This window comes from Oryctolagus cuniculus, chromosome 1 (assembly GCF_964237555.1).
Source record: "Oryctolagus cuniculus chromosome 1, mOryCun1.1, whole genome shotgun sequence".
NCBI lineage: Eukaryota > Metazoa > Chordata > Mammalia > Lagomorpha > Leporidae > Oryctolagus > Oryctolagus cuniculus.
This window is the reverse complement of record NC_091432.1, coordinates 10,277,261-10,295,696: the sequence shown is the minus strand read 5'-3', so window position 1 is coordinate 10,295,696 and position 18,436 is coordinate 10,277,261. Positions and strand designations below refer to the sequence as shown.

At 62.5% G+C, this 18,436-nt stretch overlaps 1 protein-coding gene across 1 annotated transcript; it reads right to left on the bottom strand.

Moving 5' to 3' along the window:
• Positions 1-2,417: 2,417 nt before the first annotated feature.
• FADS3 (fatty acid desaturase 3) lies at positions 2,418-18,143 on the bottom strand. Its single transcript, XM_070069679.1, has 12 exons — positions 17,696-18,143; positions 9,897-10,007; positions 9,181-9,378; positions 7,388-7,489; positions 7,136-7,258; positions 6,834-6,894; positions 6,389-6,465; positions 4,782-4,879; positions 4,270-4,366; positions 4,069-4,148; positions 3,769-3,894; positions 2,418-2,776 (listed from the first exon to the last, which is right to left on the bottom strand). Exons 1-12 carry the CDS (start codon positions 17,918-17,920, stop codon positions 2,725-2,727), a joined length of 1,350 nt encoding a protein of 449 aa, XP_069925780.1. The 5' UTR covers positions 17,921-18,143; the 3' UTR covers positions 2,418-2,724.
• Between the last annotated feature and the right edge of the window lie 293 nt (positions 18,144-18,436).

The window sequence follows — 18,436 nt, the reverse complement described above, 5'->3', positions numbered from 1 at the left end:
ACAGTGCGGGAGGACCAGCACCTGCTGTACGTGCCCTCCCCCTCCCCCGCCTGCCTGCCACTCCCAGCAAGGGCTGGTTATGGAGGACGCCTCCCAGCAGGTGCCTGATCCGTCCCAGGGTAGACAGCAGATGTGGGTTGATTGAAGGAACAAATGAGCAAGTCGTGGCTTCTCTCCTAGTCCTGCTTTACCTCTGGCCCCCAGACGCTTCTACAACCAAGAAGGGACACAGAGCTTCTGTCAAGGCCTCCCTCTCTTCCTGGCCTGTGTTAGGTGTCTGTAGAGGAAATCCAGAGAGGAGGGGGAGCCAAGCTCTGGAGTGCGGTAGGGGCCGTGGTGGGAAAGAGCAAAGATGGCCTGCCGGTGCTGGCCTCCCCAAGACTGCTTTAAGCAAGTTGCTCGCGACAGGAGGGCGTCTTCCCCGTGGCCACCACCAGGGGCGGCATGGAGCACAGCCCGTCCTCCCAGGCTGCACACGGGCTCCGGCAGCCCCTAGGTGGCGCCGCACGCTCGGCGGACCCGCAGGGTGGGAGGTGCGGGGTGCGGGGCGGGAGGAGTCCTTGGTGTTATCATCGCCCTAATAGGCTTATCGGAGCCACTGCAGGAACTCGCTGACTGCCAGGGCATGGGCTGAGCCAGCAGGACAGGAAAGGGGGATTTCGAGCAGCGGGAACAGCCTGTTCAGAGACCTTGAACAGGGGGCACAGCCCTGGCATATGCCAGTCTCAGGATGAAACTGTCAAAAGGCGTGTCCCTGTTCACAGAGGCAGCACTGACCCCGGAGCACTGGACAGTATGCATAAAACCTGCGAGTGAACTGAGCCCCACTGCTGGGCCCTTGGCTAAGAGCCCTCCGTGCAGCACCTTTTTACCTTCCAGCACTCTAGGCGGTGGGGCCACAGCTCAGAGAGGTTCAGCAACTTCCCCAGGTCACACAGCATTGAGTCCTGGCAAAGGAAGAGGACTCGACTCTGCAACCCTCACCCCCCAACCCCCACCCAAATCCACCTGACTCCAGAAAGGAAGGGGTAGAACTCCATCAGGGGTCCCTGGTGGAGGGCAAGCCCCTAGTTACGGCCAAGCCAAAGGGGCTGCCACCCTCCGCTACCCCAGCTCTGCCCAGAGAGGCTCGGGCTGGCAGGCCTGGGGGAGGGCGTGAGCTGTGCGGAGCCCCCCTCCCTGGTTTTCTGATCCAGGGAAGGGAAAGCACAGCACCCAGTCTCCCTGCCGTCCCCTGGGGAAACGCATGCGATCTCCAGTGACAAGTGAGTCAGTAACTCAGGGGTTGTCATGGGAACCCTGGCCCCAGCCAGCATCTGGTGACAAGGACTCTCCTGATGGCCTTTGGCTCCGAGGAGCTTGCTAGCTGGCCCAGGGGGGGAGAAGTTCGTGGTGGCCGTCATGGTGGCTCTGTGGCAGGGCTGGGCTGTGGTGGCCGCCTGGACAGCTCCCCCAGCCGCTTCCCTGTGGGTGCTGGGCTCCAGGAGGGGTTCACAAGAATCGCGAGATTTGTGCCCTTTTGCTGTCCGGAGCGGAACCCAGTGCAGAGCAACGGGAGCCCGGATAAAGAGCAGGGTGGTCCCCATGGCTGCAGAGCCCACCGGCTCCCTGGGAAAGGCCTTTCAGTCTTCGCTGTGTTGCTGTCTGAGCGGCCCGGTGTCTTCACCGGAACCTGCTGCCGTGTGGGTGCCAACGGGAGAGGGGCCCAGCAGCCCGGCAGCCCTTCGTCCACCATCGACACACCCCAACCCCAGGAAGCAACTCAGAGTGCCTCCCCAGTTCTCCAAACCCCAGGGCACAGTCCAACTGCACGCACATCCAGAGGAGGCTGAGGCCGGGAGAAGGGCACTGTTCCTGCCCAAGGATGCTGGCCAGCTGGGGCAGGTCCCAGCCTCCAGGCACGGAGGGACGGAACAGCCACCCCTGGTGGGGGGGTCCACTTATCTACTGCGGCAACTGCAGACAGACAAGCACCTGGCGCAGGTGGGCATGGGGAGAGATGGGAGCCTCCTCTTGTGGGCTACCCGTGTGATGCTGGGCGTGGCACCGAGGTGGGCTGGTGCCCTCGGAGGCCCCCATTGCAGAGGGCTGCCGAGGACGCTGGTGCCTGTCCAGAGACAGCGGCTTGCCCGTCCCATGCACTGGAGGTTCCCGCAGGGGTGGCCCTTGTCCCTGGCCCACCAAGCAGAGGGGGTCTGTGAGGCCAGCTTGCCAGGGAGTAACCGGGCCCTCAGGAGGACCCGGGCAGGGGCAGCTGCCCGCTGCCCACCCACAGCCCCCAGTGAGGGTGGGAGAGCTCCCCAGCCACACACCCCCCCAACCTCCACACACCCTCATGGCCCTGAGCCCCAACGCCTCTGGGGAGGCCAGGGCAGGCTCCAGCTCCCAAATGCATGCAAAGTCAATACACTCCTCTGTCACATCTCTGGCTTTGTTTTTATAGAAAAATAACAGTTTTCCCCCAATTCTTGCTCTAGGAAAACATGCCATGCTCACCCCCCCTCCCTGCCCCCGGTCCTGCTGGGCCCCTGAGCCCTGGCCTGGCCGTGGGGAGGCGGAGCAGACAGGTGAGGAGGGGCCGAGGGGAAGACAGCAGAGACAGGAGTGCTGGCAGGGCACCCGCAGCTGGGGTCAGGTGGGACGGGGCTGTCGTTCTGCCCACCGGCCTGGCGGCTGCTGGGGCCCTGGGCCCTTACCCCTTCTCTGCCCACCTGGGCGCTGCCTTCACTGGTGGAGGTAGGCGTCCAGCCAGATGTCGCCAGACTTCTTCAGGGACCTGGGAGGCGGGTAGGTGTTAGGAGACCAGCACTCCTCCTGCAGCCCCGTGATGAGCATGTGGCGACACCTCCAGCCCCTGTGCAGCTGGGGTGTGGATGGGAGAGGCGGCCAGGTGCTCATTGGCCATGGTGGACCCCCAAACTGGGGGGTCGGGATAAGGAGAGAAGTGTCGGGGGGCAGCCAAGGCCAAGTCCAGGCCTGAGCCTGGGTGAACCTGCCCATCTTTCACTCAGTTCTCCCCACTGCCCCCTCCCACACACTGGGCCCTGCGACCCAGGGAACACGGAATCTGCCCACCAGGAGCTCATTCAGGCAGAGAAACCACAAATATCCATCACCGCCTGGCGCTCTAACAGGACAGTGCCTGCGGCAGGGGCACAGACATCAGGCCGGCAAGGATGGTAAAACCGCAGCGGGAGTTTGAGCATAAACTCTGCAGAAAGGCAGCCAAGGGAAGGGGCCATGCAAAGGCACGGAGCTGCAAGATCCAGAATCCGACCTGTCTCCCACTCAGAGCATCTCCCAGAAATGCCAGCCAGGCAGTCCCTGTCCTGCCTCAGGGCCTTGGCACTGCTCTGTCCTCTACCAGGTGCCCCCACGGCCAGCCTCTCTCCTCCTGCCCGTCTCTGCTCACATGTCAGATTCTGGGTCCCACCCAGCCCGCCACTCTCTCAGCCAGGGCACCCCTCATCTGCCCCCCACTCTTAGGGTTTTTACTGTTACCTGTAAACCCTTCTCAGATTTTCTGTAAGTTCCTTCTTTTTTTTTTTTAACTGCTTGTTTTCTGGTCCCCTGCTGGAATCTCAGCGGACCCTGACCTGCACTCCCTGTTGTGTCTGTCAGAGCTCCCTGCGTTCTCACTGTGCAGACAGGTGCTGGGGGAGGGGGCGTGGCGGCTGAGGGCGGACCAGCAGCCCGCCCAGGAGGGCCGCAAATGCCAGCTCTTAGCCAGGGACCCCTGTGGGCGCCGGGAGCCGGGCGCAGCCTTACCCGACAATGTCCACCAGGGCGGTGAGGAAGGGCTTCACCTCGTAATTGAGGCCGTGCTTGGCACACAGCGCCTTCACCAGCGGGGCCACCCTGCGGTAGTTGTGCCTTGGCATGGTGGGGAAGAGGCTGGGGAGAGGGCGGGCGGGCAGCTGAGAAGGAGACCCGGCCCCCACGCCACCTCCCCCAGGACTCTCCATGACAAAGGGGCTCTGGGTCCGGCCCCTGGCCCCCGGGACGCAGCCCCCACTCACTGGGGCTCTGGGTCCGGCCCCTGGCCCCCGGGGCGCAGCCCCCACTCACTGGTGCTCGATCTGAAAGTTGAGGTGTCCGCTGAACCAGTCATTGAAGGGTGAGGGCTCCACGTTGCAGGTGGCCGCCAGCTGCCAGGGCCAGGCGGGGTACAGATGAGGGAGGCTGGCCTGAAGCCCTGACCCCACGGCACCCCCAGAACGGCCCCCCACTGGAACACCACCACCAGGATGCCCTCCCCCTGCCACCCACCTGAGAGCTGGCCCAGTCCCGGTGCTTCTCGTGGCCAATCTCCTTGGGGATGTGGTTCATCTGTGTGATCCACACGAACCAGTGGCTCTCTAGGACCCTGTAGGGGAGGCTCAGGCACTGCCCCATGTCCAGCTCACCATGCAGGCACTGCCAGTGAGGCTGGAGTGTGGGTGTCCCCCAAAGCGGGCCTCAGCTTCCACACGTGCACAATGGGACTGCGGAGTTACTCCCTCCCTGGGGTTTAAAGAAGCTGAACGGAGCAGTGTCCACTGTGAGACTGAGCCCAGCGCAGCCCAGCTCACGGGGGTAGCACCACCTGCGAGCCAGGCTGCTTTCCCCAGGTCCACCAACCCCAGGGTCCTGCCACGCCCCATGCCCCTGGCTGACTGATCATCCCCACAGCCCCGGGAGGCAGAAGGGGAGATGGAGACTCATTGGGGAGGGCTGTGGTCAGGGCACCCACTGCCAGTGTGATCCCCCCCACTTTCCGTCCCCCCCAATTCTGGCCATACCTGACAGCGACAAAGAGGAGCAGTGCCCCAGGAACGCCATAGAAGGGGGCATAGGACAATAAGAAGCGGGAGTAGAAGCTGGCAGCCCAGAGCAGGTCCTGCAGAGGCACAGGCAATGCTGAGTGGCCCCAGGTAGCCAGGATCCTGGGGCTAGGGAGGCAGGAGGGAAGCTGGGACCATCCACCCTCCCCTGCCTCCCCTGCCTCAGAGCCTGGGACAGCCTCCTGCCCCTCGCCGGGCAACAGGACAGGGTCCCTGCTCTGCTAGCTCACGGGCTGACAATGGAGGTCATCAGGCTGTGCAGAGTGTGCACGTGGTGGTGGTGGGGAACATAGCTGCCTGGCAGAGGTGGCCCAGCAATGTCCCCAGAGAAAATACCATCACCAAGAGACCTACGGCATGACCCTGTGGGCCCGCCTTCTGCACAGGCACACCTGCCCTCCCCTGCACACACACCATGTGCACACCTGCCCTCCCCTGCACACACACCATGTGCACACCTGCCCTTCCCTGCACACACATCATGTACACACCGGACCTCCCCTGCACACACAGCCATGTGCACACCTGCCCTGTCCTGCACACACACCATGTGCACACCTGCCCTGTCCTGCACACACACCATGTGCACACCTGCCCCCCCCTGTGCACACACCATGTGCACACCTGCCCTCCCCTGCACACACACCATGTGCACACCTGCCCTCCCCTGCACACACACCATGTGCACACCTGCCCTCCCCTGCACACACACCATGTGCACACCTGCCCTGTCCTGCACACACACCATGTGCACACCTGCCCTATCCTGCACACACACCATGTGCACACCTGCCCCCCCCTGTGCACACACCATGTGCACACCTGCCCTCCCCTGCACACACACCATGTGCACACCTGCCCTCCCCTGCACACACACCATGTGCACACCTGCCCTGTCCTGCACACACACCATGTGCACACCTGCCCTGTCCTGCACACACCCCATGTGCACACCTGCCCTATCCTGCACACACACCATGTGACACCTGCCCTGTCCTGCACACACCGCCATGTGCACACCTGCCCTGTCCTGCACACACACCATGTGACACCTGCCCTGTCCTGCACACACACCATGTGCACCCCTGCCCTGTCCTGCACACACACCATGTGCACACCTGCCCTCCCCTGCACACACACCATGTGCACACCTGCCTTCCCCTGCACACACACCATGTGCACACCTGCCCTCCCCTGCACACACACCATGTGCACACCTGCCCTCCCCCTGTGCACACACACCATGTGCACACCTGCCCTCCCCCTGTGCACACACACCATGTGCACACCTGCCTTCCCCTGCACACAGGCATGCACACACCTGCCCTCCCTGCACACACACCATGTGCACACCTGCCCTGTCCTGCACACACAGCCATGTGCACACCTGCCCTCCCCTGCGCACACACACCATGTGCACACCTGCCCTCTCTGCACACACACCATGTTACACCTGCCCTCCCTGCACACACATCATGTGCACCCCTATGTGCGAGTCATGCTCCCACACTCCACCTCCTGCCATCCCAGCTGCACGCCTGGGGTCCCCAGCATCCCCCACTCACCGACCACTGCATGCACACCAGCATGTACGCCAGATTCTCCACCTCGAAGTTCACCAGGGTGAGCAGCGGAGGCCCAACTGCAAGGGGGGCAGCAGAGTGCAGGAGCAGGGCTGGGGCGCCCAAGCCAGGTGGGCATCCCAGTTGCTTCTGCTTCAGGTCGAGGTCAGCCTCACCCTGTCCCCCCTGACAAGCGCCCGCACGCTCCAGGGCTCTAGGCTGCCCTGGTGTGAGGGCAGGAGAGATGCTGATGGGGCCTGGGAAAGCTCGGGAAGGGCAGTCAATGCGCTTGGCCGAGACTCCCCAGGTGGGGCAATGGCTAGGACAAAGGCCTGGCGTGTGATGGGGGTTAACCAGCATGGCCCTGCCCCTGGTGGTGGGGAGGACAGTGTGGACTCAGGCGTGGCCCCGCCATGCCCCACCCCCAGGGAGACCGAGGGACACTCACTTAGGAAGAAGTACAGGTGCTGGTGGTTGTAGGGCAGGTATCTGCGCTTCTTCTTGCCGTACTGTGGAGACAGGCAGTGGCTGGGAGGAGCAGCTTGCCTGGCCCTCCTTCTCCCAGGCAAGGTCAGGGGGCTGGCTGGGGCCAAGGGTCAAAGGCAAGTCTAGATTCTAGCACCTGGGCCCCTGGTGGCTGCTGGCTGGAGTGCGGGAGTCGGGGGGGCTGGGTGTTGGTGAGGACCCCCTCCAGACCAGTCCCGTCGGCTGCAGGCCAGGCCGAGGGCATCCACGTCCCTCCCCACCCACCTCAACAGACGACTCTCCCAGGAGGAAGACGGGTGCCACGGTCACATCCGGGTCTTTGTGGAAGATGTTGGGCTTGGCGTGGTGCTGGAAGTGGCGGAAGTTCCACCAGTGGGCAGAGAAGCCCTGAGCGGGAGGGGCAGGGCTGTCAGGGGAAGGGCTGGCCGAGCCCCCACTCTGCGCCCACAGACAGGGGCAGGGCCGGCGCAGCACCCCAGCTCGGCACCTGGCGGCCCATCGCGGCCCCGCCCTCACCTTCAGCTGCCCCATCACGAACTGCTGGGCCACGTGGTTCCAGCGCGACTTCCTGAAGATGGAGGCATGGCCCAGGTCGTGCTGCAGACACCAGCACTGAGCCTGGGGACAGAGGCAGGGTCAGCCACCCCAGGGCCTGGCTCTGGGCAGAGGAGACCGTCAGAGGCCTTGGGTCCCAGCCCTGGGGCCCCTCAAGGACCCTTACAGCTCCTAGATACCCCCAACACCAAAGCTCCCTTTCCAGACCCCCACAGACGGCAGCAGTCGAGTTTCAGGGAGATGGGGGAGTTTTCAAGTATTGGGGTTCAGAAAACAAAACCACAAGGTAGGGCCAGCGCTGTGGCACAGTGGGTAAAGCCACTGCCTGCAGTGCTGGATCCCACGTGGGAGTGCCAGTTCGAGTCCCCAACTGCTCTGCTTCTGACCCAGCTCCCTGCTAATGCACCTGGGGAGGCAGAAGACGGTTCAAGTGCTTGGAACCCTGCCACCCACGTGGGAGACCTGGGGGTAGTTCCTGGCTCCTCGTTTTGGCCTGACTCAGCCCTAACTGTTACGGCCACTTGGGGAGTGAACCAACGGATGGAAGATCTCTTTCTGTGTCTCTTCTCTCTGTCACTCTGCCTTTCAAATATGTAACTAAACCTTTTTTAGAAAGAACAAGGGGCCAGTGCCGTGGCACAGTAGGTTAATCCTCCAATATCCCATATGGGTGCCGGTTTGAGACCTGGCTGCTCCACTTCCCATCCAGCTCTCTGCTGTGGCCTGGAAGGCAGTGGAAGATGGCCCAAGTGCTTAGGCTCCTGCACCTGCATGGGAGACCTGGAGAAGCTCCTGGTTCCTGGCTTCAGATCGGCACAGCTCCAGCTATTGTGACCACTGGGGAGTGAACCAAAGGAAGGAAGACCCTTCTCTCTGTTTCTGCTCTGTCTGTAACTCTACCTCTCAAATAAAGAAATAAAATTAAAAAAAAAAAAAAAAAGAACAAAAACACCCAAAGTGAAGGCCTCAGGAGCCACGTTTCTCCCTGATCTGCTCCCCTTCCGCCCCCACAAAGAAAGCCCTAGAAGCTAAGAGCTCTCTTCCCCAAGGCGGGGCTCCCAAACTGGAGCTCCTGACCCCCAAAGCAAGCCGCACAGCCCCACAGGGCTGCTCCCCACCTGCCCTTCTGTCTCAGAGGGCCCCGGCACAAGGAGAGCCCGTCCTCGCCTGCCTGAGAGCGGATTGTGAGACCTCTCGCTTTGGAGGAGAAAGCGACGGGCTTGGAGAGGAAGGGGAGAACCTGAGCCGGCCGGCCGTGCTGCTGGGCTCCCCGCTCCGTCTGTTTCCATCAGGCCTGACCCTCCGTGCCCACCTCGTGTCTGCTTCATCGAACCCTAGCACAAAAGCGGAGAGCTCACCCCGCGTCTCTGGGTCTCCGTTCTGAAGGCTCCCATGTGGGGAAAACTATGATCGAGTGCTCAATTCTGCTTCCCTCTGGTCAGTCTGTTTTCTGTCACAGGGCTGTCGGACGGGCAGGAAAGGGCCCACCCCTCCTCCTGCCCTGCATTAGGGCCGTGGAACTGGGGGGGGGGGGGGCAGCATTCTGGCTCCCGGCCTGTGCTCGCTCAGGATCTACTAAATAAGGCGTCTTCCTAGCGCATTTCAAACACAGCCTGACCCACAGACATGCCTCACAGGCCCTCCGGCTGCTGCTCATTTCATTCACTCGGTTCATTTGTTCATTCATTCAGCAAATCTGTCCCGGCTGCGTATGTGTGCCGGACCCTACATCTGTTGGGCAAGGCTGGGGTCACCTGAGAAACGGCCAGGATGAGGGCAGCGAGGGTGCTGGGCACCCAGCCAGGGCCCAGGAGGTAGATGATGAGCCAGGCCAGCACCTCCATGGCCAGGATGTGGCCCAGCAGGAGAGCGAAGAAGGCAGGGTCGGCTTCAAATAGCTTCATGTCCTCGGCCGCCTGGCGCAGGGCTCGGAAGTCCTCAATCAGCTGGGCCTGCCACGGTGGAACGGCCGGTCAGCCACGGAAGGGAGGCCCCCATTGTCCCAGGAGGCCTCTCACAGCTGGCCAAGCCCCAGCCACTTCTCCCAGTGCCAGGCCCGAGGGGTGTGGCCAAGGCAGGGATGGAGGAACAAGCGCACTCAGCCTAGGGTGTGAGCTGGGGAGCTGGTGGGAGGGCTGAGGCCTCTGCCCCACCCAGAAGGTGTGGGAGCCGAAAAGCAGAGCGCACCTTGGAAACCAGCTCACCAAAATGCTCACTGCTGATGGGGACACTGGGCCCAGACCAGCCGAGGGGCTCAACTGTGGACCCACAGCAAGTGCCTGGCCAAGCCAGAGCTGGAGCCCTGGACTCCTGGGGGCCTCTCCACAGCTTCCCCTGTAGTTGTCTGCCCAGGAGGGGTGGCAACCCCAGGGTAATGCAAGGCAGCTGTTACTGGGGTCTGGCAATAACCTCCCCTCCCCCCTCAGCCCCCTCCCCTCAGGGGCTGAGCCTCTGTCAGGACCCTGCTCACATTCTGGGGTCCGTCCTGGCTAGGCTCCTCGGGGGCCAGCTCTCCAATCAGCAGGGGCTGCAGGAACTTGCGCACGAAATTGAGATCCTGATGGAAGGCGTGGAAGGCATCCTGAAAGAGAACAGACAGTCAGGTGGACAGACAGACTGCAGAGATTCCCAGCGGCTGTGCAGGCCAGGTGGCAGGGCTACTGATGGACAGGCAGGGCAGGCAGACAGACAGACAGACAGTCAGACAGACAGTCGGCTGCTGCTCAGTAGTCAGAGAAAGAGGATCAAGTGGACAGTCCTGCCTGTGAGCCACCCCTGGTCCTCCCTAGGCCCCAGGTACCCGCTCAGTACCCCCTACCTGCCGGGCCCCAACCCCTTTGCTCAGAATAGGGCTTCTTCCAGAAATAGCGCATAAAGTCTAGACTTAACAGAGAGACTCTGACTTCTGGGGCCAGCGCTGTGCTGTGGCGGGTTAAGCCACTGGCTACGACACCAGAATCCCATATGGGTGCTGGTTCAAGTCCCAGCTGCTCCACTTCCCATCCAGCTCCCTGCTAATGTGCCTGGGAAAGCAGCGGAGGATGGCCCAAGTGCTAGGGCCCCTGCCATTCCCATGGGAGACCCAGATGAAGTCACAAGTGAATTTTCCAATAAAGCTAGAAATTTCATAAAGTTAAAAAAGAGAAAAAAATAGGAGTGGAAATATAACTAGAAAAATTAATAAACTCACATATTTGTGAGCCTCTGGAACAGCTGGGATGAGGTACAATGCAGCAAAAGGAAGAGAAAAAGAAAGAAGCGGGAGACAAAACCGATGGGGAGGACAAAGGGCCAGAGAAAGGCTTGGGGCTGCAGGGTCAGTAAACTTGAACTTCAGGCCCGGCTCGCTTTGCCTTCCTGGCTTGGGCTGTGGTTCTAGTGTCACTGTAATGAGCTCATGAATTGTTCACAGCTCTTCCACTGATCTGTATGCTTGCCCTCGCAGAGGTCTCTCTGAACGGGCCGGCCACGGAGCAGCCTGGACTGCAGGGGGCAGTGTGGGGCGCTGCTGTCCCCATGGATGTGGGAAGGCGACTGTGGGGCCTCACAGCTGCTAAGGAAACACCTTTGAAGAAAGCGGACAGGGAACCGGCCTCCTATTGTCCTCCTGCTAATGACCCTAGCAGCTTGTGTGACACTGTGCACTGTGCTCCAGGGCCACTGCACACTGTATACATGTGCAGAAATATCGCAGTGTTGGGGTCTGTGAGCTGAGTTGCCATCTGTGATACCAGCATCCCATATGGGCACTGCTTCGAGTCCCAGCTGCTCCACACGTGACCCACCTCCCAGCTAATGCACCTGGAAAAGCGGTGGAGGACAGCCCGAGTGCTTGGGCCCCTGCCCTTATATGCGAGACCTGGATGAAGCTCCTGCCTCCTGGTTTTGGCCTGGTCCAGCCCTGACCATTGTGGCTATTTGGGGAGTGAACCAGCAGATGGAAGCTCTCTCTCTCTCTCTCATTCTCTCTAACTCTGCCTTTCAAATAAATAAAAATAAGTTTAAAACTCTTTTTAAAAAATGACAATGCCCCCGCTACTGGTATAATCACCATGTGTCAATTAAAACAAAGCCCAAAGCGGAAGTGACAGCTAGATCCTGCAGGACATCCTGGCACAGTCCTAGGGGAAGGAAGCAGCTCAGGCCCTGTGGCCCCCACCTAGTAGGGCTGGGGGCCCGGGAGGGAGGGCCTTCTAGATAACCGGGGCTGACTTGGCAGCCTGGACCTTGCTATGGGGGAGGGGGCAGCACCAGTGCAGACCTCACTCCCTCTGGAGACACAGAGAAGGAGGGGCCGCAAAACTCAGACAAGGGGGCCAGCTGCCCCCTCGCTGCGAGAGCCTGAGCCAGTGCCGTCTGCGTCCCAGGCCTGGCCTCTGGGGCAATCCAACACCAGAATCTTCTAGGCCTGAACTGTAGAGCTTCACTTAACAAAAAAATTTTTAAATTGTAGTCAAATAGTCATGAAATGCACCATTTTTGCCATCTGTAGGGGGCCATTAAGCACACTCCCGCGGCTGGGCATCCATCACCGCCTTGTCCTGGCAGAGCCGTCTCATGTCCACCCGAAACGCTGTGCCCATCAAATATGCCAGCACCTCCCTCCCTCCGCCCCACTCTCCCGCCTGCCCGGGAGTCGGACTTCTCCAGGCACCGCATATAAAAGGAAGCACACGGGATCCACGTGCGAGGCCTCAGGCGGTGTCCGTTCTTTGCTGCCTGGCTTCCTTCACCCACACCTAGCGCACTGTCCTCAAGGTCGCCTCGGTTTCCCTCCCTGACCGGGTGATGCCCTGGCATCTCCACGGGCAGAGGAGCGAGAGGGACCCCCATGCAGACACATGCACCGTGCCTGCCGCAGACACTCAGCCACATGCACATGAGAAACCAGACCCAGCCTGGCACACACACCATACACAAGGACGCGTGCAGCAGAAACGTGCAAACCGTGGCCACAGCCCCAGCATCCTCCCCCTTCCCCAGCTGGGGCCCAGGGGAGGAAGCGAGGGTCTCCCCGCCAGGTCTGTGCCTGTGAGCAGCAGAGGAGGTGCACGGGCTCCCAGAAAACCCCAGGCCTTGTGGGCAGGACTCCAGAGGCAGGAAGGCAAGGGCTGCACAGACCCCTGGGAAGCAGGCGGGGCTTCCAGGGCGGGGTGGGGGGGGCGCCTGCGACCTCTGCTTCTCCTGCTGCAAGTGAGCACCGACAAGGCAGCTTCCTGCACTCAGGCTGCAACCTGACGGTGAACTTCCTGGGATACGGGCTGGGGTCATGTGACCCAGTCTTCTCCAGGCCTCTGCTCAAGGACCCTGGAGCCAGGCAGAGGCTCAGAGAGGCTAAGCCACTTACGCAAGTTCGCACAGGCTGGGTCAGAACCCCGGGTCTGATTGTAAAACTGTGCTTTAGGCCACTGGGCAGTCGGCCCAGGGTAGCCACTCCTGGGTCAGAGGGGAGGCAATGGGCCCACCTCGAGGCCAGTCATGATCTGGAAGCCTGGGCTGCTGGGGGCAGGAGGGAGGTTCTTGGCCACACTGACCAAGGCTCAGGGCACCCAGGGAGGCCCTGGGTGCTGACTGAGCACTCGGCTCGGGCCACACGTGGCCAAGTCTGCCCCTGAATGAGTCAAAGGTGGCAACTGAGGTCCCCTGCTGGGTCCAGCGGTCAACACAACACCCCCAAACACGAGCTCCTGGTGATACCAATTGGCAGCGTTCTCAGTAGCTGGCACAGAGCAGGCAGAGCAGGGGACTGAACCAAAGGGGAATGAACCATTCTAACACCAAGGCAATGGAGGCTCAGAGTAGGGGTGACACCTGCCCAGGCTGCAGCACTGGCAGAGACTAAGCTGGGACTGGGACGCTCGGACCCTCTCAGGATGCAGCCTAGGCCCAGCCCTGCCTTGGTCCCTGGAGGCCTCAGAGCGGCCAGGCCACAGAGCCGCTGCCCTGCTGCTGTCCCACCGCGCACTCTGGGCAGCAGCTAGTTGACGGGGCAGCCGGGGGGTACAATGGAGCCAGCCCTCCCGCCCCAGGGGTGGACCCTGAGCTGCCACTCAGGAGCCAGGGCACCCTGGCGGGACTGCACTCTCCGCTCTGCATTTTCTCATCAGGGAAAGGGGGGAGGCACCAAGGCCCACGTCACAGGGCTGCTGGAGTTGAGAGAGAGGGCTCTGGCAGCGGGGAGGGGGCCGGCCAAGTGTTCTTCCCCGGGAGCCCTCTGGCAGGCTCCTGCTTGCCGAGGGTGGGCTGCTAGGCATCAGAAGCTGCCACCGGCATCCCCACTTCTGCACACTGCATTCCTGCCAGGGCCGGGCGCCTCCTCCAGGAAGCGGCATGGCAGTCCTGGGGAGGCGGCTGGGTGGGTGGGGGCACCACGGAAAACACCTATGGGAGTCCAGAGTGCTGGCACTCACGGGGACTTTGGAGGCAGCTAGTGTGATGGGTGGGCTTGAGCGTGGGCTCTGAAGCTGGGTGGCTGCAGCCTGCCCACCCCCAGCCCTGCCCCACCTCAGTTCCCACCAGGCACAAAGCCCACCCCCCAAGCCCAAGGATGGAGACTCTGCCCTTCAAGAGTTCCAAGAAGGTCTCATTGCATCACCCATTTCAGCCTCAGGCTCCTCATCTGCAAAACGGGTGAGCTCATAGGGTACTGGGAGACTAAGTTAGTTACCACATGCAAAACCCTTAGAAGGCTGCCAGGTGACCAACCTCAGACTGCAGTTCCCACGACGCAGCCTCTGGCTGTGGCACTGGCCACTCCTACTTCCAGGATCCCAGGACAGGGTGCTGGGAAGATCTGCTGGATCCCGGAACCTCCCACAATTCAGGGCAAGAGCACCAGGGGGTGTTGGGCAGGCAGTGGGCTCGCCACCCTCACAGCTACAGGGCTTTGGCAGCTGAGCGCCCCGGGGTGCAGCACCATCCCCGCGGAGTGCCCTGGATGAAAGCATTCCTATCCCTGTTACAGCGCCAGGGAGCCCGAGACCCAGACGGGAAGGAATGCATCCAAGGTCACGGACTGAGCCTAGGCCAGCTCTGGACAACCAGAGCTAAGAGCCAACGGCTGCCACCAGGGTGCCTGCACCCACAGGGCCTTGCCCTCTGCCCCGAGCACACTGACACTAAAGCACTGGAGGAGAGTGGCCACCTCCCCTCGGGCAGGCAGGTCCCCATCACCCCTCCAGTGCCGCAGCCCCTCTGCTGAGAGGCCGTGCTTTTGCTCTCTCCCTTAGGGGCCCCTTGGAACGCATCAGATTCCCAGGGCTCCCCCTCCTCTTTAGACTAAAACCCAAGTCCTTCCAAGGGCACCAGAGCCCGGCAGGAGCCAGTCTCTGCTGCCCCTAGAGCGCACGTGGCTGCTCTGCTCACTACTGCCCTCTACTGCGGCCCCGCTGCATTTCTTGGATATGGCAAACCTAGTCCCACCTCTGAGCTTCCGGTGCTGCTGATCCCCCTGCCGGGAGCTTCTTCTCTGCAGATGTTTGGTTCACAGCTACTTCGGTGTCAGAACAGAGCAGCACATGGGGTGCATGCTGACCAATCGAATGACCCAACTATTATGTAATGAATGAATGGGGCGGGCGTTTGGTACAGGTTAAACTGCCACTGGGGAGGCCTGCACCCCATATCAGAGTCCTGGCTCTGCTCCCGACCCCAGCTGCTTGCTGATGCACACCTTCGGAAGCAGCAGAGGATGGCTCAGTGGTTGGGTCCCTGCCAACCACACGGGAGACCTGGATTGAGTTCTGGGCTCCTGGCTTTGGCCGGGCCCAGTCCTGGCAGTTAGTTACAGCTCTTTGGGGAGTGAACCAGGGAATGGAAACATGTTCTGTCAAGCGCTCTGTACCTTCACCTTTCAAATACATTTTATAAAAAAGGAATTAATGACTAGAGTCAACATCCAAGTGGAAGTGTAGCATATGGTTAACAGCAGTGGGCTATGCATTCACGTTCCAGACCCATCATGTGACTTCGGGTCACTTCCCTGCTCTGAGCCCAAGTTCTCTGATCTGTAAAGCGGGGATGACAAAAACAGTGCCTGCCTCATGGGAGTATCCTGAGGACTAAAAGAGAATCACTAAGTCAAGCGTTGAATTCAAGGCCTGGTGCACAGTAGGTGCTCCGAGCATGGCTGCTGTGTGTTTGGGATCAGCGGTGGGCGGCGGAGACTTGCCCCACCACAGCCAGCTCTGCTAGTCTCAGGACGCCTGTGACTCTTAGAAAAACCTGGCTCAGGGCCTACAGCACTTTCCCCAGGGCACCCGGCTTTGTATCCCAGGATGGCCACTGGCTGACTTCATGGCCCAGGAACTCTGGGAATTTCCTGGCAGGAAGGCTTCAATTGCCTGGACATGAACAGCTGATGGGCGGCTGGGGTGGTGAGAGGGGCTGCCCCACCCCCACCTGAGCTCCAGGGCCCCGGCTGGGGCATCTGGCCTGTGGGCTCCACCACACAGGGCACTGGGCCAGTGCAACCCCTGGTCTGCCTCGGGGATCCATCCTGGGTCCATCCCAGCCACTCACAGCCCCTGCGGCCTGAACAGACCAGGTATTTTTGGCAACTGCAGCCTGGTGAGGGAGCTAAGAGTCCGCCTGAAGCAACCCCTTCCTATGACAGAGAGGGTCAGAGCCTGACGGGGTCGCCCGAGAGAGCGGGGTAGCTGTGCCAGAGGCTGTCTCACGGTGCGATCATCGACGTTTACCGAACACAACAACCCACTGCGTGAGAGCCCTGGGGCCCTGGAGCTGAGAAGGCACAGTCCTGGTCCCACTGGCCGGAGGGAGGGAACTGAGGCTCAGAGGAGCGACACACCCAGTTCAAGGTCACTCCAAGCCTCCAATGGCAGAGCCAGCACCAACCCCAGGGAACAGATTTTTTTTTAAACAGACCTTATGAGCCGCGCAAATCAATGAGAAAACTATGAGATGGAGGTCTGGCACTAAGTGTGTCAGGAGTCCCACACTGGCGGCCCCGGGCCCAAGCCTGGCCCTGAGCAGGAAAAGGCAACCAACAAACGCTCTCTGGAGTCCTCGCCCTCATCTGCTCCCACTCTGCCCTCCTGGCTAACAACAGCCAAAGCCAGCATCTCCAAGACCCCGGCCGGGCAGCCAGGGCTCAGAGGGAGGGGCTGCAGCACCCACAGCCGCCGTGTGTCCGAAACGCACACACAGGCAGCCACACTCGCACCTGCTGGCAAATGCAGGCTTGCCCATGCCCACCCCCCTGCTGGCCCGCCGGCTGCTTCAACCCACAGCCAGGCTGTCCCCCAGGGCCACCAACCCGGCCCCTGGGTGCCCAGGGGCCCTGTGCCCCAGCTCTCAGAGTTTCAGGTTTCTCACTCTAATCCCTCAGCTTCCTGGCATGGAAGTGGGGACACAGACTTTTCTCCCCAGAGAGTCCAGGGAACACTGTGGCCCAGCCCACGGGAGAAGGCAACAGCAGCAGGGATGGCCGGGCAGCCCGGGGACGGCACAGACTCCTGCCGCCTGAAGCTCCACCATTAGTGATTCATCCCGTTACCCAGTGCCGCCAGCCTGGCATCCCAGAGGGTCAAGGACGGAGCACGGCGGTCCCAACCCCCGTTCTACAGGTGGGGGGCCGAGGGCAGGGGCTGATAAGTCTCCTCCCGAGGGACTGGTCTGGGCTCCTGCCAGACGCTCCCACGGGGCCAGGCCTCGGGCCCTCCTTGTCTGGATATGGACCAGGGAAAGGAAACGGGGGTCCCCAGGGGCCGGCCTCTTCCTCCGTGACTGCTTCCCCGGGGAGCCCACCCATGGTGGCTGGGGAGCCCTCCCACGTGCAGCTGCCAGCCCAGGAGAGGTGAGTCACTGCCCCTCACAGCAGCTTACAGGCTCCCGGGAAAGCCACAGACCTCGGGGCCCTGCCCAGCTCCCAGCTCCGAGGGCACATCCCTGCCAGCCATGGGGACCCTGCCGGGCCCTAGCGCCCAGCTCCGGCAGCGGGGCCTGGGGGAACCCAGAACCGAGATGGGAGCCTGTTAGTCGTGGCACACCCACCTCTGAGGGCCCCTGCCTCCCTGCCCCCCCACCACGGACCCTCTCCAAGTGGGGAAGTAGCCTCCCCACCCCGCGTCAGGCCCCTGGCCCGCCCAACCCAACGCAATTCTGGTTCCTGGCTGTGGAGGCCAAAGGTCAGCGAGGGGAGGATGCTACGCCCCCCTTCCCCCCACCCCAGCAGGTAGATCGGCACGGTGCCCACGACCCAGGCCCCTGCAGGCGCCCGGCTCCACCCCGGGGAGCCCGGTTTCTCACCGTGGCGTCCTCGGCGCCGTGGTGGCCGATGAGGCGGCTGCCCCCTGGGTGCCGCTGCGCCCAGCGGCTGATGTCGTAGACGCGGCGCTCGATGACCAGCCACTTGTCGCCCGGCAGGTCGTGCGGGCGGATCTGCTCCCAGCGGAGGGTGGGCAGCGGCGCCCCCGGTTGCGCGGGCCCCGCCCGCGGCCCCGGCTCCCCGCCGGGCTCCCCGACGCCTCCCATGGTTGCAAGCAAAAGTCCCGGAGACCCCGGGCCGCTGCCGAGGTGCGAGCGAGACCCCGAGGGAAGCGAGGTGGCGTTCCCGGGGGCTTCCTGCGCCGCCGCCCGCGCCGCCCGGCCCCGCCCTGCCGCTGCGGCCGCCGTACGAGCGTGCGCCTGCCCGGCTCTCCGCGCAGGGAACTTTTCCCTCCCTTATAACCGCGCTGACAGCGCCCGCCTCGCCCTCCCCTCGCTCCGGCCCCCGGCCGGCTGCCCCGCGCCGCTCCAATCCCAGCGCGGCGCCTCGGCCTCCATTGGCCCGCCGGGGAGGGCGGTGTCGAGGCGGACTCGCCCCACCCGGGAGGGCCGCGGCCACCACGCCCGGCCCTGCCCCCAGGACACTGTCCCGCCCCCAGCTCCCGCGGCTCGCGGCTCCCGGCTTGGCCGAGGGGGGGATGGGGACCCAGTGCACACCCGGTGTGCGTCCCGCCGCGCCCTCGGGGGTCAGCGCCCGGGGCTGGGCGTGGGGGGGGCGATGAT

Coding starts and splice junctions, on each gene's coding strand:
- FADS3 (XM_070069679.1), bottom strand. CDS start 17,920: ATGGGAGGCGTCGGGGAGCCCGGCGGGGAGCCGGGGCCGCGGGCGGGG. Junction 7,259..7,387: donor TCGTGATGGGGCAGCTGAAG/GTGAGGGCGGGG, acceptor CCTCCCGCTCAG/GGCTTCTCTGCCCACTGGTG. Junction 6,466..6,833: donor GCACCTGTACTTCTTCCTAA/GTGAGTGTCCCT, acceptor CCCCCCTTGCAG/TTGGGCCTCCGCTGCTCACC.